This window comes from Jaculus jaculus, chromosome 8, assembly GCF_020740685.1.
Source record: "Jaculus jaculus isolate mJacJac1 chromosome 8, mJacJac1.mat.Y.cur, whole genome shotgun sequence".
In the NCBI taxonomy this organism is placed as follows: Eukaryota; Metazoa; Chordata; class Mammalia; order Rodentia; family Dipodidae; genus Jaculus; species Jaculus jaculus.
This window is the reverse complement of record NC_059109.1, coordinates 34,694,363-34,718,857: the sequence shown is the minus strand read 5'-3', so window position 1 is coordinate 34,718,857 and position 24,495 is coordinate 34,694,363. Positions and strand designations below refer to the sequence as shown.

The 24,495-nt window shown below is 36.2% G+C and overlaps 1 protein-coding gene across 8 annotated transcripts in view; it reads left to right on the top strand.

Annotated features, from left to right (window-relative positions):
• Nucleotides 1-2,935: 2,935 nt before the first annotated feature.
• Nucleotides 2,936-24,495, top strand: part of LOC101613198 (muscular LMNA interacting protein) — a 137,653-nt gene continuing 116,093 nt past the window's right edge. For 7 of the 8 annotated variants that reach the window (XM_045157799.1, XM_045157797.1, XM_045157796.1 and 4 more), the window contains exons 1-3: nt 2,936-3,098; nt 13,298-13,453; nt 14,824-15,213. In XM_045157799.1, coding sequence (XP_045013734.1) covers nt 3,003-3,098; nt 13,298-13,453; nt 14,824-15,213 — 642 coding nt within the window. In that variant the 5' untranslated portion in view covers nt 2,936-3,002. The remainder of the gene's footprint in view (nt 3,099-13,297; nt 13,454-14,823; nt 15,214-24,495) is intronic. The other variant, XM_045157798.1, reaches the window with a different exon arrangement.

The following is a 24,495-nucleotide window of genomic DNA, read 5'->3' as shown; positions in this document are numbered from 1 at the left end:
TTTCTTGGCACACTTTTAGTGGGATTATTCATTTTATTTCTCACACTTATTTCTCACATCAGAAAACATATTATTTGTTCCATATTATTTATTTCAAGATCAATATCCTGAGAGTCTTTTGGTATCTGTTTGGGAAGAATGGCCAAGGAGATCTGTTGTGAATTTTAGCGTGTCTTTCTTTTGTAAGAAGATTATTGAGCAGAGAAGTTTATATTCATTGGTACAAGAAAGGTTGGTTTTGGAATTTATGTTTATAAAATGTTTAAGGTCACAGAAAGACCCTAAATGACTAGTCTTGATCAGAGGGTAAATGGTTATAAATTGTTGGAGAGGCCCTATCCACCTCTCATTTTCAAGTAAATTATGTGCCCTTTTATTATCTGTAGTAGGACTTGTTTATTAATCATGGACTGTCTGCCAGTTTCCATCTGGATGAAAATGGTTTCTATAGAAGTTACTTTAAACTCATGAGTTCTGGAAGCTACCAGTGTCATTAACCAGATGGCTGACAGATATACCATCACAAAACATGGATTTGCTGTATTTTTAAATTTAATTAAAACCACTTCTATCATAATAAACAGTTTCTAGCACCAACAATTTCTTTTGTTAATAAACAGGATAAAATTTTCAGAGAAAAGTTGTCAAAAGGTAGGGAAAAGTAGCAAGATAACAATGTATTAACTAAATCATTTAACTGGGAGTCAATTAAAGGCTTCAAGGAACACTTTGAACAAGCAAAAGAACAGGCTAAAACATATCCTCTTCAACACTGATTAAGTTCCAGGGAGCAGAACGTAGAATAAGATGCAGGTGGAGAGAATAATGGTTGCTTGAATTCACTTGGAATAAACAGATCTATTGACAAATGACAGGACAGTCACTTTACCCCAGTCCTGGCTGGGTAAACGCACATCACAACTTCAGATGAGTAGTCTTTAAGGTGTATCAATGGAAGACATATGTTTGAACCTCCTATTCATATAGAAGCACACATAGATATCTCTCTATCTCCATTCCTCACTGTATAAAGTCAAAACACCTTGATTCAAGGCCTTTGATGATTGGGATTTAAGCTGCTTTTCTAGTCTTATATGTCTTTATTTTCATTTACATACTTATCAGATTGGGAAACAAGATCCACAGGGATAATGTACATGAATCCTTATCCTGCTACAGAGTTATTGGCTTCCTATGATGAATCTAATTGTAATCTATGAAATAAGAAATTTGTTTGCTTGTTTTTCAAGGAAGGGTTTCATCTTAGCTCAGGCTGATCTGGAATTCACTATGTAGTCTCAGGATAGCCTCGAACTCATGAAAATCCTCCTGCATCTATCTCTGAAGTGCTGGGAATAAAAGCATGTGCTACCATGTCCAGCAAAATAGGAGCATTCTTAATCATATTTCATAAGTGAGAGGTTCTTAACTCCTTTAAGCCCCTACAACCATCCTGTGTTCCTACTTTCATATCCATGCTTTCTGATTAAACTTGCTGCTCATTTCTCTCTTGCTTCTCAGATGAGTACCTTCACTAAAGTTCTACTCTCTGCTTGAAAAAAAAAATACTCTTCCATCTTATTTCATACAGAGGAATCCCCATCATCAAAGTAACCTCAACACTGCCTTTAAAGTTATTCCATTCAAGGTAGCTTCTATCTCACTGACTTGTGGTCAGATACCATAGACTAGTATGAGGCATAATCTATAAATTGAAAATGCAGAATCTGAGTCCCCTCCATGTCTCCTCAGCCAGAGACTACACTTTAAAAAATCCTCCAGCTAGTTTATGTATTCAATAGAGTTCAAGAGCTGTAGCATGGGAGACACTTTGCTTTCTCTTTCAGTTTGCATGCCTGTTATTTGTGTATTTGTTTGATATTGTCAGTTAAATTTGAGCTTTTTGAGAGCAGGGGAAATATTATAATATATTTGGGTGTACATTACAGAAGATACACGGCTGTTTTAGTTTTATAGCATAGCACTGATATTCTGAAATTGAAACCATTTCTAGGTCAAGATGTACTGCTTTATTTGGAATAGTTTTCTCACTAGTTAATAGAATTGTTTTTGACAATTTATTTTAACAATAATGTTTCCATAAATTCAGGCTTTTTGATACCATTGTACATGTGTAATGAGTTCCATGAAATAGAAACTTCATTCCTTCCTATAGCATTCGGTATGTTCTTTCAACACTGCATCTTTCACTGTCAAAGCGAAAATATAGATAGCACAGCTTCAGAGAAAAGAAAAATCAATGCTTGTAAGATAGAAATACTGAAAGCTGATGTCTGGTAATTGATTTCAAGTGTAAAAATTGAGGTTTGTTTATCTGTGGTGAGTATGTTCCACTGTCTTCCAGAAACCTTGGAATAGAATTTTGTTTTGACATCTTGGTTCCAAGCTTTATTTTAGGGTTAACAGTAATGCTGGTCAGTACAGATGCCCTAGTATCACTGCTTACAGTCTTCCACCAAGGACTGATCAATGAAGTTATTGATTGTCTGAAGTGATCACTGTGTGTTTTCTTGTTCTTTATTTAGACACCATGTTTGCATGTGTTTGTACCTCTGAATGTTCTCTGAGAGTGTGATCACTGAGACTGGCAGATGCTAGAGCCCTTCAGTTAGCATCTCACTGCTTTGCAATCTGGCTTCTCTTTTCCCTGCTTCCACAGAATGTATAATTGGACTGCATGCATGAAAGAGGGCAAACACAAATAGGAGTAGATTTTTCACTTTCACTGATCCTGTTTCATCAGTGTGTATGACCTAATTGTGATGTTTCAGATGTAACAATGCCAAAAATATAAACCATAAATCTACCCTTCAAAGCTAAAAAAGAAAAAAATCTTCAATTCAGGGAAGACTCTGCTTTACCTCCTTTTAGAATTCTTTCTCTCTCCCACCCTCTCTCTCTCACCCCCTCATGTTGTTTCAGTAGCAGGCTCCCTTCCCACCTCAGCCATTGGTTTCCTCACTCTCCTATGTGATGAATCAATGCTTCCAGAGCAGGGGCTTCTGAGTGACTGCGGGGACAATTACTTCCAAATGAACTCGTGCATTTTAGCAGGGACCTTTCAGACCACACCCAAGGTAAAAGGAAGTCTTTGCTTACTGCTTTCAGTAACTTGTAAAGGTAATGGGCTAGTTAGTGTTCCTGGTGTTTGCCAGAGAGAGTGATGAAAAGCAACCACAGTGCAGATAAATTTGTCTGTACGTCGAAATGAGGTGCCATCTACAGTTAGAGAAAATGGTGAGATAATAAAGCAAAACTGCTTATTGGGGGAAAAATGCTTGGGTTTGCACTTGGCACAGTGTTATTGCTAGTATACACCTCATGGCGCCTTTCCTCAGTTACAGGCTAGTGGCCATGTGTGATGCGGTGTCAACGCGGGAAGTAAAAGAACTTCTAGGGAAATGTAAGAAATGAAGGCTCTGCAGCCTGCCGCTGAGGAAAGGAGCAAATAGCCTGCATGGCCCCCGTGCAAACTATTTCTCAAATTATGAGATTCGGAGAATTTCCAACCACATTTGGGAAAAGATTTTAATCTGTTCAGCTCTTATTTCTATTATCGTAATCGGCTCCTTGTGATAAGATATTTAAATGACATTGACAACTGAAGTGTTAATTGGCAGTTAAGAAGTGTAATGCCATTAGCATGCATCTGTTTCTGCTTTGTGTGGAAAATGATTTTCATTACCATAGCCATTCATTTTAGGGTTCCATTGGAACTTGCCACACAGTATGAAGTAAACAAGAGCTTCATCTGTCTCCTGGCCAATATTTGACTCTATGATTTTTGCATAGCCTGGTCAGAGTAATTTCAAATCCCTTTCCACTTGAAATGCTTTACAAGTGAATATTAGACTTTTGATAAGGACACTGAAACAAATTGTCGTACCAGTTCTGTAGCATTTGCTTAAAAGTAAATAACAAAAAATTGCCTTTTTTGTGTGTGTTCGGAAAATAAGTATGTTGCCCAAAATATCTCCTTGATATTGTTTCTTTTTAACGTTACTCCAGAAAAAAGGAATGCTTTTAATCCTTTTAGATTTTCTAATCTTATGTTTTCTAGAAAGACACCCTATATTCATTCAATTAAAGTAAGAAATTGGAACTGTTTTCATACATCAGTGGAGAAATTTTTCTCAAGATACAGATTTTTCTGTAGGGAAAATGTAATAACAAAGTTACTTCTACTTGGTTGCCTTCATTCTCATCATGTTTAAATTCCTTTGAGGGCATTGTGACCAAAGTATTCATGTGCATTGCTACACCAGTTTTCTTTCATACTTTGTTCCTGTTACATTCACTAAAATTATAAAGATCATTTAAAAAGTCTCTGGCTCATGATGTATTAACTAAAGAACTCTATTTATAATTTAGAAATTTAAGACAACTTTTGTAAGATACTTAAATAAATTTTGATCATTCTGTTGCTTCAGAATGTAAAGCTGCTTGCTTTTTATAGTGGTTATGTCTATTTTATAACATGATGTGCTGATATAGAAGCCTGTCATATATCACTTTTAAAAGTCCATTTGAATAGTCCTATAGATAGATAGCCATTATATGGGAAGATGAGGGCAGGCGTAACAACAGAACCTGGGAGTAGTTGCCTTTCTTTGGTTCCTAAAGATTTATCTTTTTGTCCAAATGAAATGCTAGGATGGAAGTTTTCAAAATAAGATATGTTAAGCTACTTTTCTCTTTGCTGTGACATAACAACAGAAAACAACTTAACAAAATAAAGGTATATTCTGGCTCATGGACTGAGGGTGTGGTTCATTATGGCAGGGAAGGTGTGGTGGTAGTGTGTATAAGATAAGATGCAGTAGCCTGCCACCACACCCACAGTGAGAATGCACAAAGAAATGGGTGCTGGAGCTCACCCGGCTTCCTTCTTCTTCTCAGTTAGCCTGGCGCCCCAGTCTATTGGCTGGTGGCACATACAGGCAGGGTGGGTCTTAGTTAAGCTTTTCTGGAAGCAGCATCACAGACATTTATAGAGAGGTGTGCCTGCTAGGTGATTCCAGATGTCATCAAATTGGCCATGAAGATTAACATCACTGCCCTACTGATTTCCTTGTCCAAACCACTCTCCATTACATAAGGACACTGAGGAGATTACACATGTAAAGAAACATTAAAGAATAATATTCAGAAATCCTATAACATATGTATTGCTGATCAGCCTCATAGATGATCCTAGTCTTATAAGAAATTAACAGTGACTTATAAACTTTCTGATGAGGAGCTGCCATGTAGGAACTGTGACATGACTATCATAAAGGAATAATGACAAATATTTTAAAGAAGATTATAAAGACATGAAAGTAGTGTCAAGAGGGTTTGTGCATATATTTCATATGCCTTAAGGAATAGGCATAGGCAATGTTTCTCTAAGGCATAAGTGCTTCAGCTACCAGGACATTATATCATGTAATACATGTTACCAAATAATTTTCTTAGGTATTTCTAAAACTTGAGTGAAATTGACTATAAGGATATCCAGTTCCCTTTGTCTTATTTCATGCTCACAAAGAATATCTCCAGTAGTCCCACATCCCACAGATCCAGCCTCAGGGGCTCTTCTGACTCCCCTGTGACATTACTCAAGTTGGTGCCGCTGTGTTGTCTTGCTGTCCAGCCTAATCTTGTTATTACCCCACATAGCTTCTCTTTCCTTTGCACAAAGATAGCCTTGTGTATCTTCTTGCCTCACATTTCCTTGTCATTCACAAGTTTATGGTCTTTCCTCTCAGGTCAAGGTTTACACTTCATAGTTAGCAATTATTAAATTATTAAAATCTCATACACTATATTATAACCTCAAGAAATCCTCTCATCACTATATTTAATCTATCTTCTGATCCAGATACCTCTAATTATCTTGAACATGATGGTTATTTCTCCTTATTGATTCAAACTGAACCCAGTGATTGATCATTTGCTTAACCTTTAACAGTATCCATAATTTCTTCATACACACAACACTCTTCTACCTAAACCACCTTCAGACATCCACTCTAGAACATTGTGGTTTGCTTTCCTTTTTATTTAATAGTCAGCCCAGAATCTTATTAGAATCCATCAAACAACCAAACAAAATACCTCAGTACAAACTCATGGAATTCCACTAAGCCTGGGCCCTCAATAAAGAGTGCCCATTCTTTTGTTTCTGCACAGGACTATTTCCCACAGATGTCATTGACATCATAGGCTTTTCTACATTCCTTGCATCAAATGTACTAGTTCTTTCTTTATCCCCGAACCAGGTGATTTTAGAGTTTATACTGTTCACTTCTTCTTTCTGTTTATGTTTCTTCCCTTCATGATCTCGTGTAACCTCATGTTTTCAATACCATCTATAGTTAATAAGTCTGACAATTTTGTTTCCAGTATAGACTGTCCTCTATATTTCAACTGAATGTTTATTAGATGCCCTTTCTTCCTTTTCTTCCTCCCTCTCTCCCTCTACCTGCCATGTTGAATAAACAAAAGCATTAGTAGAAACATCATGATGGGCCTGAAGATTATGGATAGCTAGGGCTAAGGGGGTGGGTAGATGTGCTGGGATCAGGAGAGTGAGCAGGTGTGGCATTAGAGCTTCCAAAGTTCTTTTCTAATTGCTTCAAAGGTCTCAGCAGAATGGAAGACAGTCTACAGGTTTAGAGTGATAATGGAGGAAGATGACAGGGATTTGAAAAAGGAAAAATGGTATGAAAGAGTTTTCTAACCCAGCAAAGGAGTTAATGTGTTATGGGACGTACAGCATTTTCAGTATTTACAGTGCAGTACTGAGGAGCCTGCTTGAGACTCTCAGTTATAAATTTGAATTAAGACCAGTATGCATAGTTGTGTGAGTTTCTGGAGCCTTTTTTTTTTTTTAAATTTCTGATGCAGTGTTAGAGTAGGGAGCTATGTTTAGTGAGGACTATGATTTATCTAAATTATTGAAGATGTAGAAGGAGGTAAGAAATTTGAGGGATATAGAAGGAAGCAAATGCTATTGACTTGGGGTCTTTTTTTTTAAGCTAATTAAAAAGACAAATACCAGAAAATGTGTTGGAAGAATTAAATAGGTTTAAAATCTTATGAGATCCAGGAAATATTGAAACACTTGACAGAGTGTTGTTCAGAGATAAGAAATAATGGCTAGAGAACAAAAGAACTGAAATTACGAAATTATTTCAGCCCTTGTTCTAGGCTATAGAAATATGGAAATGAGCTATGGAAAGCAAGGAATAGTAAAAGCCAAGATAAACACATTATTGCATATGTTGGCTATTGTAAAGCACACTCTATTGGAGAGTGGCTTTGAGCCAGAAACTAAATCCTCAAGCAAAGAAGGGTCAGGGTATGGGTGGACAGAGACTGTAACTGAAAGATATATGAATACTATGTATTAATTAAAAGGGGCTTAAAGCTTAAAGTGTTTAGACATGAGGGAGGAAAAATAGCTTGGAAGTGATAGAAAAACAGAAACTTTTCCTACTTTCAGGCTGAGTGGTACAAGTGTGTGAAAGAAATTACTTCCACTGTGAGAGCTTCCTGGGAAATAGATCTTCAGAGATAACCATATTTTGTGTTAGAACCGGAAGTGAAGGATATATTTAGGGCATTAAGAACATGGCACAAGATATTTGAATGATGTCTCTAAAACCAGAAGGTATACAGTGAGAAAGCTTTAGGAGTTGGATCAGGGAACAAGATTGGAACAAAACTAGATGTGTAGATTATTTGGAGAGTAAAATATGACTCAGAATCATATTTTTTTAATGGGCATAGACATGGACCTGAGTATGTCTATTAGGATGTATAGACCAGGGCATCTGTGGTTGTTTGAATCAGGCGTCCCCCATAAACTTAGGTATTCTGAAGGCTAGGTTCCCAGCTGATGGAGATTTGGGAACTAACACCTTCTGGATGCAGTGTATGGTTGGGGGTAGACTTATGGGAATTATAGCTAGTTTCCCTTGCCAGTGTTTGGCACACTCTCTTGTTGTAGTTGTCCACCTGATGTTGGCTAGGAGGTGACATCCACCCTCTCTGCTCATGCCATCATGTTCCCTGCTATCATGGAGCTTCTCCCTTGAGTCTGTAGGCCAAAATAAATCTTTTAATTTTCTTTTTCCCCAAAGCTACTCTTGGTCAGGTGATTTCTACCAGCAATGCAAACCTGACTACAACAGCATCCAATGCTGGGCTCCGCTGGCGGGCAGGTAGTGCTGAGGAAGGACCAGGCCTGCAGGTTCCTCCCAAGGGGTTGAGAAGGAGGGTGGGTGTCGTATGACCCAGAATCTCTCCTAGTCACCGGAGAAAAACCACACTGAGTCGGGAGTCTTGTGGAAGCAGGAACTCACAGGAACTCTCTTTATTGTTAAAAGCAATTGCCTATATAATGTTGGAGACCAAGGCGGGGATTTTAGGATGGGGGAAGAGGTAAGGGCCAATAGTAAATTGTGGCTATTGAAATGATAATTCCAACTCCTGTGCGGAAGTAGCAGGCCAGAAGCCATTAGGTGTCTTGCTGAGTCTGAGGCAGATCACCAAACTTTAGCTAGGCTCAGGAAGTTCCAATAGGCCTCACACCCAGGCCTTTCAGGGCCCAACAATGCAAAGCATATGCAGGTGTCACAATTTGGAGGAAAGAGAGAGAAAGAGTGTGTCTTACTAAAGCATATATTGTTTTCCAACACAGGTATGAGTGCTGGGGCAGAAAAGCAGTGCTACTTTGACTAAATGAGGCTGATTAGATAAAATATGGTTATATAAAAATATTTCATCCTCTTCTTCCTCCCCCCTCCACTTTACTACATTATTGAGCTTTTCTACCTTAGTTCATATTTTCTAGTCTCAAAGAAAAACCTGTTCTTTATTTTCCTTAACTTATTTTGCCCATTCCTTCCTGGATTTTACTCCTCTGTGCTACCATTCTTTCACCACTTCTTGATTGTTTTTTCCATTATAGGATCAACCAAGTCACACCGTTCACTCTATTTTCCTCTCTAACTACTCTCAACCTCACCATACTTCTTCCAAACTTCTTAAAAAAAGAATCCACAATAAAATTTTACCTGTTTCTCTTCCCATCTTGTCCTCGGTTTATAGCGTTTTTCTTTAGCCACAGCATTATTTCTTTACAAATCAGATTTGTAGAAAATTGTAGCATGAATTTGTCATCTATCAAAACTGACTTTGTTGCTGTCTGATGATAATAAAAAATGTCAGACACTTCACCTGATTTTACTCCTTGGTGTTCCTTAGCCTGAGGTACCCTTAGTTTCCTCTCTACCTTGATTAGACTACAGGAGCTTTCTTTGCTGGTACTGATCAGATGGATGGAACACTTCCCCTTTAGGACTATGTCATAGAACAAAGTAAACCTACTTGTATATAGTCAAAAAATTATTCTACATTAACCAGAATAGCTCTTCATTCAAAAGGCCTGATGCACAGAAAATGCTTAATAAAATCACTTACGAAGTAATTAAAAATAGATTAATGAGATACTTTTAATTTTAAATCCATGCTTTCATATTCTTGAAAATGATACATGTTGGAATTTTGGGAGATTTGTATTAATTATAAATTAGTAGCTCTATCTCACTACCATATGGCTAAATGGATAGAAGTCAGGTTTGAGGCAGAGCAAATGCTGTGTTTGACATGATTTCACTTCAAGTGACAGGTATGGCCTGTAAGATTCTGCTGACCTCCTGACAAACCTGCTGCTTCATATTTCCTTTTAAAGTAGGATCCTCTGTGGTGAAAAACTTTCCCTGATAATGGTGCTAGAAAAAAAATTCATATACTATGACCATTTTCATATGTTTTTCTTTCTTTCCTTTTTATTGACAGAGTCCTTACTTACAAACAATAAACCATGAAAATTCCCTCTCCTCTCCCACTTTCCCTTTCACGAATCTACATTCCATCATATCCCCTCCCTCTCTCCAGTACTCTTTCTTTTATTTTGGTGTCATTATCGTTTCCTCCTGTGATGAGGGTCTTGTGAGGTTAGTACTAGGCATTGTGAGGTCATGGATATCAAGGCCAATTTCTGTCTGGTCAATTGCACTGTAAGTAGTCCTACCCTTCTTTTGGCTCTTACATTCTTTCTGCCACCTCTTCTGAAATGGACCCTGAGCCTTGAAAGTTGTGATAGAGATATTTCAGTACTGAACATTCCTCTTTCATGTCTTCTCAGCAATATGGTGCCTTTTGGGTCATCCCAATGGTCACTGCCATCTGAAAGGAGAAGCTTCTGTAACCAAAAGTGAGAGTGGCATTAATATATGGGTATAAACATTAAGTAAAGTGCTTATAGGGCAGTTGGGTAAGCATAATATATGCATTTAGCCAGGAAAGAGCTGGCATTGTATTCCTAATGCTCATGACTTCCCCCATCATAGGATTTTCATTAGGTTTTCAGTACCAATTGTGTATTCCTTCCCACAGAGTGGATTTCCAGTCTAATTAGAGAGCCGTTGGTTTTCCTCATAACAGACATGTCAGTATTGCACCTGTTGGCCCATTTGGCCTGGCTGGCCAAATTGAGGCTTACAGTGTCCATCGTTTTCACCATTGATGGCTTCTGTTTCCATAAGGCTGCATGTAATGCAGCTTTTTCCAGCTTTCTTTCAGCTGGGCTACAGAGAGAAAGTTTTCAGCTCAGCCCCAGTTTGATTTCTCCGGCACCTTTTAGCCCAGGTGTGTGAAGTCTTCAGCAATAGGGACTTATTATCTATTCCTGGTGGGGAACCAAGAGCCTTGGCAATAGCCTGTAATATTTTGGGGACATCAGGGACCTCCATGGCCAACAACTCACTGGACGGTATTCCATACCTACTCTGAAATTTTTCTAGCAGCAGTCTGTAGCTTCTGGGTTTCCCATTATCCAAAAAAGTAGGCTTTCATGTGGCTTATTCAAAGTATCCTGAATTTTGATTACCACCTCCCCCCCCCAACACTCCTTTTACCCAGTCTCTTCCACTGACCTCGCTTTCACCATTCCACCTCAGGAGCCTGGCCTTCTACTTACACATATACAATACCATCTCCTTAAGTTCCCATTTTTACTCTCCCCCTTATAGCCCTTTTCTAGCTTACTGGTCTTTGCTACTGATTTTTATTCCAACTTACACCCAAGTGTGAATATTTGTAAGTAGGATTCATATATAAGAGAAAAAATAAACATGGTTGTGCAAGTATCTCTAAGGTAGTGAGGAGAGTCCTTAGGAAATATGCCTACGAGTACTATAGCTGGGCCATATGTTAAATCTATTTTTTGCTGTCTCAACGACATCCACACTGATTTCCACAATGGCGGAACCAGATTACATTCCCTCCAGCAGTGTAGAAGGGGTTCCCTGTTCTTTGTATCCTGCCAACATTTATTGTCATTTATTTTCTTGATGATGGCCATTCTGACAGGAGTGAGATGGAATCTCAAAGCAGTTTTAATTTACCTTTCCTTGATGGCTAACAATGCAGAATGCTTCTAAAGATATTTATATGATATGCCATTTCTTATTTTGAGAACTCTCTATTTAGTTCCATAGCTCATTTTATTAAATTGGGTTGTTTAATTTCTTATTGATTTTTTTTTGTTCCTTGTATATTCTGGATATTAATCCTCTGCCAGATATATACTTGGCAAAGATTTTCTCCCATTCTGTAGGGTGTCTCTTTGCTCTATTCACAGTGCCCTTTGCTGTACAAAAAGGCTTTGTGACTTCATAAGCTCCCAGTGGTTGATTAGTGGTTTTATTTCCTAAGCAACTGGGTTATATTCAGAAAGGCATTGCCTATGCCAATATGTTGAAGGGTTTCCCCTAATGGTTTCCTCTAGCAGTTTTAGAGTTTCAGGTCTGATATTAAGGTCCCTCACCCATTTGGACTTATAATTGCTTAGATCTCTGTACTTGTTCTAGGTCTACTTAAATGGTTTATCTCATCTTGATTTAATTTAGGTAGGTCATATGCATCAAGAAAATCATCCATTTGTTCAGGTTTTCAAACTTAGCAGTGGTTATATTCTTAAACTATGTCATTATGACTTTCTGAATTTCTTTGATATCTGTTGTAATGGTACCTTTTTCATCTCTAATTTTATTACTTTTTGTCTTGTCTCCCCTGTTCAGATTTGCTAAGGATTTACCAATCTTGTTTATCCTTTCATAGAACCAACTCCTTGTTTCATTTATTCTTTGGATTTTTTTGTTTCTATCTCATTAATTTCTGTCCTAATCTTTATTACTTACTCCAATCTACTGATTTTTGGTTTCCTTTGTTCTTCTTTTTCCAAGCCTTAAGTTGAAGCATTAAGTTGTTTTCTTGTGAACTCTCTAATTTTTTAATATGGGCACTTAGAGATATAAATTTCCCTCTTAGGACAGCCTTCATTGTGTCACAAGGAATTTGGTATGCTGTATTCTTATCATTTGATTCTATCAATTTATTGATTTCCTTTTTGATTTCTTCAATGACCCATTTGTTATTCAATAGTTTACTTAATCTCCATAAATTTCTGTAAGTTCTGCAGTTTTTCTTGTTGCTGATAGTTTGCTGTAGTTTACTCCCATTGTGGTCAGATAGAGTATAAGGGATTACTTTAACATTCCTGTATTTGTTAAGATTTGCTTTGTGTCCTAATATATAGTCTATTTTAGAGAATGTTCCATATGCTGCTGAGAAAAGTGTATATTCTGCAGCATTTGGATGGAATTTTCTGTAGATAGATATCTGTTAGGTCCATTTGTTCCATGACATCCTTTAATCTACATGTCTCTTTGCTTGCTTTTTGCTGGGATGACCCATCAATTGATGAGAGTAGGGTATTGAAGTCACCCACTACAATTGTGTTCGATGTTATCTGTGACCTTTTATGTCTAGTAGTATTTGATGAAACCATATTAGGTACATATACATTTAGGATTGTAATGTCATCCTGCTGGAGTGTTACTTTAACTAGCATAAAGTGACTTTCTTTATGTTTTCTCACTAATGTTGGTTTGAAGTCTATTCTGCCAGATATCAGGATAGCAACACTTGCTTGTTTCCTACACCCATTTGCTTGAAATACCATTTCCCATCCTTTAACCTTAAGACAGTATCTATCTTTTATTGAGACATGAGTTTCCTGGAGGCAACAAACAGCAGGATCCCATAATCATAGGATGAGGCAATTTATCAAAATGAAAGAGATAAAAATGCTGTATAGTGAATAAAGTCGAGAGAAACCTTTTGACAAGGCTGAAATTCTAATTTATTACATATCCCGTAGGTCTCTTCTGGTGATTATGAAGCCAAGCCTCTGACCTTCACATTTGTCCCCGCTGTCAGAAGACTACCAACCCACATTCAGTGGGCTGACACTTGTAAATTCCTTGTTAACATTCCTGAGGAACCAAGTGATAAGAGTCCAGAAACAGTAAATAGGGTAGGATTATTTTTAATGTTGTTAATTTATTACATGTAAAATAATAACATCCTGCTGCTTTTATCTTGTACTTTCTTTCAATATCAATTTCAAAATTTAAAGGTTTTATTTTCATCAGCTATATTTAGAGGAAGGTTTTTAGAGGCAGAAATTTTTCTGTAAACAGTAGAATGTCAAAAGAACTGAGAATAATGTGCTTTTGAGTACCTTACCTTGCCTGGAAATATATATATATATGTTGTGTTGATTATTGAGCTCAAGGAATATTCATGTCTAGTTTGTGCTCTGCCACTGAATTAAATCCTTAGCCCTATAATTGTATTTTCAATAATTGTTAGGTTTTTATAATTATCTCACTTTAAACAGAGAGATTAAGCATTGATACAAATTTAAAAATTATTATGGACAATTTAAGGTAGACCTATACTCGATGAAATACCTTTATCCACATTTGTAAAACTTTAAATATATCTCAAGGTATTTTAAAAATATTTTATTTATTAGAGAGAGAGAGAGTGAGCAAGCAAATAAAGAGAATATGAATATGGACATATCAGGGCTTTTTGCATTGCAATCGAACTCCAAATGTGTGTACCACTTCTTGTGTCTAGCTTTATATAAGCATAAGGGAATCAAATCTGGGCCATTACACTTTGCAAGCAAGCACATCTAACTATTGAGCCATCTCTTCAGTCATAAAAGTAATTTTGCAAAGAAAAAAAATGTTATGTAGAAAACTAATTAAGGAAAAATAAAACCAATGCAAGATTTATTATAAAATAAGAATATGCTACTAACGGTCTCTATCTAACAGAGCCATCTCTCCTAACTGTGACTTTTAAAACAATATACTATTCATGAGCTTATTCCATTTAGCTCAGATTGTTTTATCTATTAATGCACTTTGTGCCAATGTTTATTTTTCTTTCAAAAGTTTGGAGTTTTATATCATTTGAGCTTTCAACTGGATATTCTCCTCCTTGCATTTGTAAAGGAGACATAGGTCACTTGATTACTGAATAAACTGTTTATCAATAGGCATCACATTTGCTTCATGAATATCTTCACAGAACACCTTTCTCTCTCAATCCTTCCCTCTGTCTGTCACCTCCTTTGTCATTTTTGATGTATTAGGAAAGAGGCTTACTGATGGATATTGAGTTTGAGTTCTCACACTTCGGTCAAAAAAAGAAAAAAAAAAAACATGTCAGTAAAAGTCAACCATATCCTTCAACCCATCTCTCCTTAGTCCAGCATAGTATTTTAATATATTTTCAAAAACTAATAAGCAAGTTTTCAGCATATATAAACAAAAAGTCATATTTTTCAAAAACCCGTATCAATGTTTTCCTTTTTCTACCTCTGTGCAGTCTAATTCCAGGGGTTACATGACTTTCAGCCGTGGGAGTCACCTTGAGAAGGATCACGGGACACTGACTTACTCCTCAGGGATCATTGGAAGAAGTTCTCAAGCAGAAGAATTTGAACCAAGCAAACCTCCAGGAATGCAGCAAAGTGACCTCTTCAAAGCAGAGTATGTTTTCATTGTGGACTCTGAAGGAGAAGATGAAGTCACAAGCAACAAAGGTGAACAAGGCCATCCAGAGGACACAGGACGCAAAGCTGTCCCACCCAAGTCTCTGGATGTTTCCAGTGTGGGCTCAGATGTAGTGCGTCCCAAAATATGGGGACCTGATCTCAAGGCTTCATCACATCCTCAAATTCCTCAAGGCATGGCCACTCAGCCAAAGGAAGGGCAGGTAGGTTTCATCTTAATGCCCTAAGAAAAAAATAGTGCATTGTCTTTTCTTTTCTCTTGCTTGTTCACAAAGGTCTTTCAGTTCAAGGCATATAAAATTCCTACATTAAAAGAAAAAAAATAAAGCCAAATCTCAAGATCATAAATCACCAGAAAATAAACATTGGTAAATTTGTAAGAAAGAAAAGAGTATACAATTGTAATGAGATTGTGCAACTATACAATTGTAATGTGATGTGGATTCGGGGGAATACAACCAAGAATAAATCATTCTTGGTTGACCTGGAAATTGTCTTATGAGGACAGAGAGCTTGGACAGGACAGGATGGGAGCATCAAGGAGCTCATTACAGACATGGAAAATACAAGGCAGAAACAGCATGTATTAAAAGTAAATATTGATGTTAAATAAAATAATGATTAAAGATAAACCAAAAATAAAAGTATTTAGGGGAATTAATTTCCTTTCATATGTCTTAAATTGTTGTGTGTTGTGATCCTGGAATCTACTAAGGAGGAATCAGCCTCCATGAAACTGGAGAGAATAACCTGCTCCAAAATCTAGCACTGAGATTGAAAGCTTCCTCAAAGACAGACATCCCATGGTTAAGTAGACACACATCTGTGATGGCAAGAGAGAAAAGGAGGATTTTAAAGGGGGAAAAATAGGCAGATGACCATTTAAAATGTAAAGAACTCTAGCGAGAGGTTGACACAGTGGAGGTAGAGCTATGACTCCTTGACAATGGAGTATGAGCTGGTACTAGGATGCCCTGTTTAGGACTAGTAATTCTAAATAGCTCTCAGGGCATTTTGATTGTTAATTGGTATGTTTGTACTATTAGGACCCTACCAAGATAGTAGAGTAGGTTTGGCATATTTAATGTCATTCCCTCACTGAATTCCTGATACTGAATTTTTTATTACTTTGAAGAATCCAGTAACCCATTTTGCCTTCTAGTAATGGAAGACTTTCACTGTGGTACCTCCCACTGTAGCCATAGACTAGGTCTATCAGTCTAAAATATGTATTTATTAAAATTTATTTTCGGGTAGACATTATAATTAAATATTATAATAATGTAACTAAAAGTATTACTAGTAAGTAGTGACAGGCTGAGGAAAGAGGATAGTGATGAAGTGAGAGTGCTTTCTGTTGTTAAGATGAGGGCTGTTTTATGTGGCCACTCTGAGAAGAGTGTGGAGTATGATGACACTAAATATAAAGGAAAATATTACTAATGAATTTTTCTGATCTTTTTCTTTACTATTTTCCTCAGCTGATAAGTTTTTTTTTCCCTTTAAAGTAGCCATTTATTTTGCTTTTGTGTGGTCAAATACAGGAAGGTCAAATGTGAAGCTGCATTCATATCTTGAAATAAAAAAAAATTGTTGATGGTAGGAAATATATCATGTTATCTAACCTCCAAATAAAAGTGCAGAGTCCAAACCTAATTCTGATTAGCAGTGATAGAGAGGTGCTGAATCTTGAGGTATAGGGAACTTCCATTGTTCCTATTGTCATTTCTTATTGATGATATAGATTATTGAAATATAAGAGTAAGATCTGTTACCCACAAACGTAAGTGACCAGAGCAGCCATGATAGTAACCCAGGAAGATCAATGTAGTAGAACTTTATAAAAATTCTCCAATGAGTCCCAAGATTAAGCTGCTGGATAGCAACAGCAATTTTTTTACAGTTAGAATTATAGTCAATTAAGTGAATTTCTGGACTACCTAGTAAAAATGTATCCATGTATAGAATTGTCTAAGGTAGCATTATTTATGAGTCAAGAAAAAGCTATTATGCCTTGAGTTCTGAAAGCTGAAATTTATTTTTTGTATAACCTAGCCTAGATTCTTTTACCCTCCACATCTCATACCTGTTTGCTTTAGCTCTTCTAAACCACCACTAAAGTATGAACAGTATAGCTTTCCATTGCATACCTTTAAAATTCCTATTTGGTATGACCTGTCTTCACAGAATCTTCATACATGTAGCTGGAACAGGCTGAGTATGCCTTTAGCCAGGCTTCCCCTTGGAGACACTGCCTTTGGAGAGGAGTATGTGCTCCTCCTCTGTCTTTAGACTATTTTCAGTTTTGTTGCTTTTAAAAATCTTAAGCATAATTCTTTTTTTACCTAGACTTAAAAAAATAAAAAAACCTTGAAATCAAAACCTCATGTTGGAAAGAATGTCAGAGCCACAGAGTGGGTCATGACATGCAGAGACATTTCCTCCTACCCCAAACTAAAGGCTAACCCCACAATGCACAACCTATATATACCCCAACAAGGTCCCTGTGGGGGGAGGAGGGCAGGGAGGATGCTAACAATGGTACCAATTCGACTTTATTCACTGACTACAAAAATAAAAATAAAATAAAATAAAATAAAATAAAATAAAATAAAAGCACAAAAACCTCACATTCCAGCAAGAATTATTGCCCCGTGAAATCTGTAAAGTCTTTATAGTTTGTATTGAATTGACTTATCTTTTACTTATTTATTTATTTGAGAAATATTACACACACACACACACACACACACACACACACACATATATATATATATATGGAGAGAGAGAGAGAGAGAGAGAGAGAGAGAGAGAGAGAGAGAGAGAGGGAGAATGGGCATGGCAAGGCCTCTAGCCACTGCAAATGAACTCCAGACACATGTGCCACCTTGTGCATCTGGCTTACGTGGATTCTGGGGAATTGACCCTGGGTCTGTAGACTTCGAAGGCAAGTTTCTTCACTGCTGAGCCATCACTCCAGCCCTGAATTAATTTCTATTAAGCACTTTGTGTATTATATACTCAGTATGTCCTGAGCATCGCCATATAAATTTTGTTGAATGATATTGTCCAAATAGGAGTGTGAGGATAGCTTAATGGTTGATTGTTTGTCCAACATTCACATGGCCCCAGGTTCAATAACCAGCTCTGCAAAAACAAAACAAAACAAAAAATCCTAAAGTCTAAACAATACCAGAATACAATACAGAATCCACCATATGATATGTCCCCAGATACAGTTTTTGAAGTGTCACATTTAAGTAAAAGACATTATTTTTTTTAAAAATTATGATTGCTGCAAGTCTAAATCAAAGGTAAAATGCTATTGAATATAAGTAACTGAATCAATCTCCTCTTAAATTTAGAAGATACTTAAATGTCCATGTAAAAGTCCAAGAATTATTTTATAGATAGCATTAGAGTTAAAAATACTTCGATAGCTTGTTGGAAAGGCCTGTGATAGAGCTGTGAAGTGGTGAGAGTTGGAATAAACAACCTTATCCTTTCCAACTCACTCAAAGTAAATAGGAAAAGTTAATCATGAATGGAGTTTATAACCAAGGAAATTGGATGAACTTGGTCACAATTCACAAAGGAAAGAATAACAGGTTTAAGAGACTCCAGGAAATATTGGATATCGGATACTGCGTTTGAGAAGTTTTGGTGGCACAGCATGATAATATTTAGAAAGTAGCTGGAAGTGTGAATCTGGACCGTGGGAGAGTGCTGAAGGCTAGTGATACTTGCCATGTAAGTAGAAGTGGTAGGAGAGGCAAATGAGTTTGAACAGATAACGTATTATTAAAGCAACAAAAGAGTAAAGTGAAAAGTACCTATGAAATGGGAGAAATCATTGACAAAGATGTACAGGGTACCAATGGTGGTTGAAAGAAGAATTTCATGCAGTAAAAACTAAAGAGGTCAGGTAGAGTGTCCAATGCCAATAGTCTCAGCTGCTCTGGACTCTAGGACAGGAGGATCTCTGGAGTCCAGGAGGCCAGGCTTGGGCAACATAGAGAGGCATTATTTTAACTGATTATAATAATTATAGAAACTTTTAAAAAAAGCAAGTGTATAGTGGAAATATAATCCAAAATTCTTTTAAGCCCATCAAGTCATGAAATTAGGTGGTAATTTGATGAATTTAGTACAGTGTAGATGGGTGGCAGGGACAGAAATAAAGTTGAGAAGTGAATGGTAGGTGAGGATAGGGAAGTTATGATATAGGAGGCACTGATAAACATATTGAAATGTGAGAGAGGAACCTTACTGTTCATGACTGTCTGAGCACGTTACTTGAAGTCATGGTCTTACTTTCTTTATTTGTAAAGTAAGGTTGGGATATAAAGCTTTCTTAAGGAGATAAAGTGTAATGATGATATATAAAGTGCTTAGAATAGTGCCTGGCTTATGGTACTCTCCAGACAGGTCTGTATTTCAGAAATTTGAGACTATGTGTTTTGGGACACAGAGTAAAGACTATGTGGAGAAAATATTTGTCTAGATGTAGTTTGAATATAAGAAGTGGAGTGAGGACATGTTCAATGAGATAAAAATAACTGGCTGGAGAAAAATAAAAGAGGTTATTATATAAAATTATGGACAATACCACATACACTTTTTAGATACAGTATTGCACAATAAAATACTTTGATCAAAGAAGGGCTGCATATATAATGGCAGTCCCGATTGAAAAAAAAAAAGTATATAGTGCCATTGTGGTGGTCTTAGTTCATGTAATACTCTCTACTATTTACATTTGCATAAAACACAGATATAGAAGCCTCTTGTGCCTCCAGGCTTTAATTTCATTAAGAGACACTATTCATGGCAACACATTGTGTTAGAGTAGCTTTTATGTGCTTTACAACACTGGATTTTTTGAACCCACTGATGACAAAGAATCTTTTGCTCACTTCTGGTTCTTGTGACCTAACATAGGGGTATCCAACTTTTTGCCTTTGCTGGGTCACATTTTCTTAGGTTACATATTAAAGCTGGGAGTGTTCAAACCATGGTCCATGGCATTTATTGCATGACATTGTAATTTGACATTGCCATCCACAAAGTTCTTACTTGAGAAACAAGCTATCAAGTTAAAAAATTAGCACAAATAATCTCATAATGTTTTAAGTAAATTTAGAATTTTGTATTTGGTCACAGACAGTCCAAGGACCATGTGTTAGACATCTCTGATGTAACACAATACCTAAAATGCTGTGAATGCTTAAAAATTGTCTCATGAATAATTAAATAAATGGTTCTCCTTTTCAAATGATCTCTTGATGAGCGTTCACAAAGGGAGAATTATAACAGACAAAGGAAAATAGCCTAGAAACCCTGTCTTATAGTTGTGATGTTGATGGTGTTTTGCTTTTCCTAAAACAAATCTTCCCTAGATTTTAGCCTCAGGAATTTAGATGTAGTAGATCTTGACAGAAGTTAGAGTATTAAACTTCCTGCTGGATTGTACTAACTGTTGGAAGGACTAGATTGGAATAACAGTTAGCTCCTAAAATTTTGCATGTTACTATTAAAAAACCCAGGAATTAATTTTTAGTTCACATCATAGTAGCATTGTTAAAATCTTGAGCATAGATGCATGCTAATTGGATTTTAAAAGTTCAATTTATTGCTGAGTTTCATGGGTTATAGTTAGAGGTAAGAACATCAGACGAGATTTATTTTTCAATGTTTATTATTATTATTAACAACAACATGTTTCATATGGATATATCATGATTTCTTTTTATTTGACCTGATGAGAAAAGCTGAGATTATGCCCTGTAGCATTGTGTACATGTCTCAGAGAGAAGAGAAGCAATTAGTGGGTAGGAGGCTAACCTACCATAATGTAGTAATTGGAAGGTTAGGATGACATGGAATCTAGGCTTCTTCTTGAGTGACTATACTGATTTAGTGGGAAGAACATGACCATATAGGACCAACATCTGGTGCTGTCCTTATCTTGAGAACTCTTCAACATTGTTTCAGTTTTTCATTTGATACTTGAAAATCTCACAGACACATTAGAAAAAAATGCATTTGTACATGAATGGCATGTCTATTTGCTAAAATTAGAAGGCAGCTCTGCAAATAAGTGATGGCTGGATTCATTGACTTTATGAGACTAACACATTGCAAGCATCTTCTTTTACTAAGATTGTTGAGAATGCTTTCTGGACTTCAGGATAGTCTTTTGAGACATTTTGAGAATGACTTTGGAGTAAGTACATGGTGAGGGGACTCATGGAAGCAAGTGTGCTAGAAATAATAGTTAGTAGTTATCCCTAGAGAAGAGTTTTGACAACAGTGAGGGATATAAATAGTGCAGCACACTTAAAGAAGAAGGAATGCAAGTATCACTCACAAATATAGAAATTGGCACAAGACATTATTAATAGGATAGGATGATAATGCTTTGTGTATTTCAGTGAGGTCTAGTGCCAAACAAGAGATTTACAAGATTCACAGAGAAAGGAAAATGATTTTGAATTACTGACTGAGAATTTAATAGGAAATGCTCTTTCTTTTTGTATGAAATTATTCATTATTTCTTTGCCCCTTCTTTGAAAAAGAAACTCAGGAAACTTAATCTTTTAAATAAAAAAGTAAACTCTCTCTGTAAATTGTAAAAGTTATAATGCCAAATTTTAATATTAGTAAAAATTAGAATATCATGGTATACTTTCAAGTTATAAATGACATAATAAAAATACATGATGCCTAGGAAAATATGATTTAAATTTATATAAATTAATATAAACTAATAAATATTCTTGATTTCTCATTTTCTTTTAGAAGTTCCACAATAATCTACTTAAGAAGTATGAGAAAATTCTTAATTATATATATTATACAAAATACCATTTATGTGGTAGAATATTTGAGAAGTAATAACTCATAATCTTCAAGAAGCTTTAGGGAGGTCTTTTTTGTTGATTGGCACCTTAAAATTATGAAACTGTGGTCTTACAATGTAGTAGTTATAGAGCAAATAATTATGATAAATTACCATTTTTGTGTATATGCTGCTTACTTAGTTACATACAGAATGACTGAAAAGATACTGGGATTCTTGGCAACTAGTATTACTTTACAAATTTCTACCAACTATGTCTTCTATACAAGGTACAACATGAAAAGACACCCCATCCAGCATTGAAATAGTTCAGTTCTTATAGGAGAGACCACTCAAAAAGAACTAGAGAACCTTCATGGCTAGAAAATACACACACACACACACACACACACACACTGACTGTGAGACTGTGAATGACTTAATAACCATTAAAGACAAAGTTAACTACAAATTATTCCAGAACTACAAATAAATTGTTATGGTAACAGAAACATTATGTTGCCTAGTTAGAAATACTTGGATTTACATATGCTCCCTAGCTATATGAACTAGTTATATAAGATTGGCTAAGAAGTATTGATTCTAAATAAACTCCTGCATGGAAATCGTTAAGCTTTCTCAATTTGATTGAACTCTGCTTGATTTTTAATTATCACTATCTTTCTGGCATTCTGTGCTGTCAACATATGAACATATATTTTGTGTAGTAAAAATTTTGTGTTGTTCATATTCATATGGATTTGCAACTAAAAGCAATATAAGTTTGCGATGAGATGTTTGACTTTGTCAGCTTTAACACGTTTTAGAGCTTAAAACCATATTGCATGAAGATCATTGCGTTAGGTCTGTTATAATCTTTCATGATCTAAATTAAAATGAAAAGTATTATTCAATAAAACAGCTTTGAAAATGTAATTGATATTACATATACATGTACTTAATCATTTACATATGCATGTATTTTGACATGCATTAATTTTTTAATGACTGACATTATCCTAATTCATTACATATATACATATTTATTTTTATAGATTGGTAGAATAGAATTAATAATTTAAAATCTGCTTAAAAGTTAAGTGGGCTGGAGAGATGGCTTAGTGATTGAGCGCTTGCCTGTGAAGCCTAAGGACCCTGGTTCGAGGCTAGATTCCCCAGGACCCATGTTAGCCAGATGCACAAGGGGGCGCACGTGTCTGGAGTTCATTTGCAGTGGCTGGAAGCCCTGGCTCACCCATTCTCTCTCTCGCTCACTATCTGCCTCCTTCTCTCTCTGTCACTCTCAAATAAATAAATAAAAATCTTTTAAAAAAAGTTTAAGTATTGAAGAGCTTTCACAGTGGTACAAGTATCCATCTAACTGGTTATTTCACAGGCTCTTTTAGTGTCTTTCTTTTTGTTTTATTTTGTTTCTTCAAGGTAGGGTTTCATGCCAGCCCAGGCCGACCTGGAACATTCTCTGTATTTCCGGGCTGGCCTTGAACTCACAGTAATCTTTCTACCTCTGCCTCTTGAGTGCTGGGATTAAAGGTATGTGTCAACATGCCTGGTTATTTGAGAGAGAAAGAGAGAGGCAGAAAGGGAGAGAGACAGATAAAGAAAAAGAAAATTGGTGAACCAGGGCCTCTAGCCATTGTACACAAAGTCCAGATGCATGTGCCCCCTTGTGCATCTAGCTTATGAGGGTACTGGGGAAAGGAACCTGGATTCTTTGGCTTTTCAGGCAAGCACCTTAACTGCTAAGATATCTCTCTAGCCCTAGATTGATTTTTTTTTAATGCTCAATCTGATGAATTTCTTTGTATACTCTAGATGCTAAACCAATGTCCAATGGATAGCTGGGGAAGATTTTCTCACATTCTGTAGGTTGTCTATTGACTCCGTTTATAGTTTTCTTAGTTGTACAATAGTTTTCATGAGATCCCATCTGTTGAGTGTCTTATACCCTGGGCAAATGTAGTCTTGTTCAAAATGTCTTCACTATGCCTACACCTTGGAATGTTCCTCCTACTTTTTCCTCTAGTCATTTCACATCTTCAGTTCTCACAATGAGGTACTTGATCCATTTGAAACTGATTTTTGTGAAGAGTGAGAGAAGAATTTCTAAATTCATTCTTCCATATGTGGTTAGCCAGTTTCTCCTGTTTTTGCTGAAGACAGTTTTGACAATGTGAGGCATTTTGTGAGAGCATAAGAATTTTGAGAATTATTTTTCCTCACTCTGTGAATAATGTTGTTAGTTTTTTTTTTTTTCTTGGAAGTGTCTCAAATAGATATTGGTTTTTGTAGCATGGACATTTTTACAATATTATTCTTGATCCATGATCATAAAAGATTTTTCCATATTCTTATGTCTTCCCTAATTTCTTTTATCAGTATTTTAATGTTTTCATTGTAGATATCTATAATTGTAGAGGTAGACCTTATTGGGAATGCTTACAGTTTTCCACATTTGGCATGATACTGGTTTTAGGTCTGTTGTATGTAGCCTTCGTTATGTAAGATGAGATATCTCCAACACTAGTCTCTACTGTGTTTTAATGATAAAGGGATGTTATATTTTGACAGAAGCCTTTTTTCTTGCATGTATTTATATGATTGTGTGGTTTGTCTTTAAGTAAAT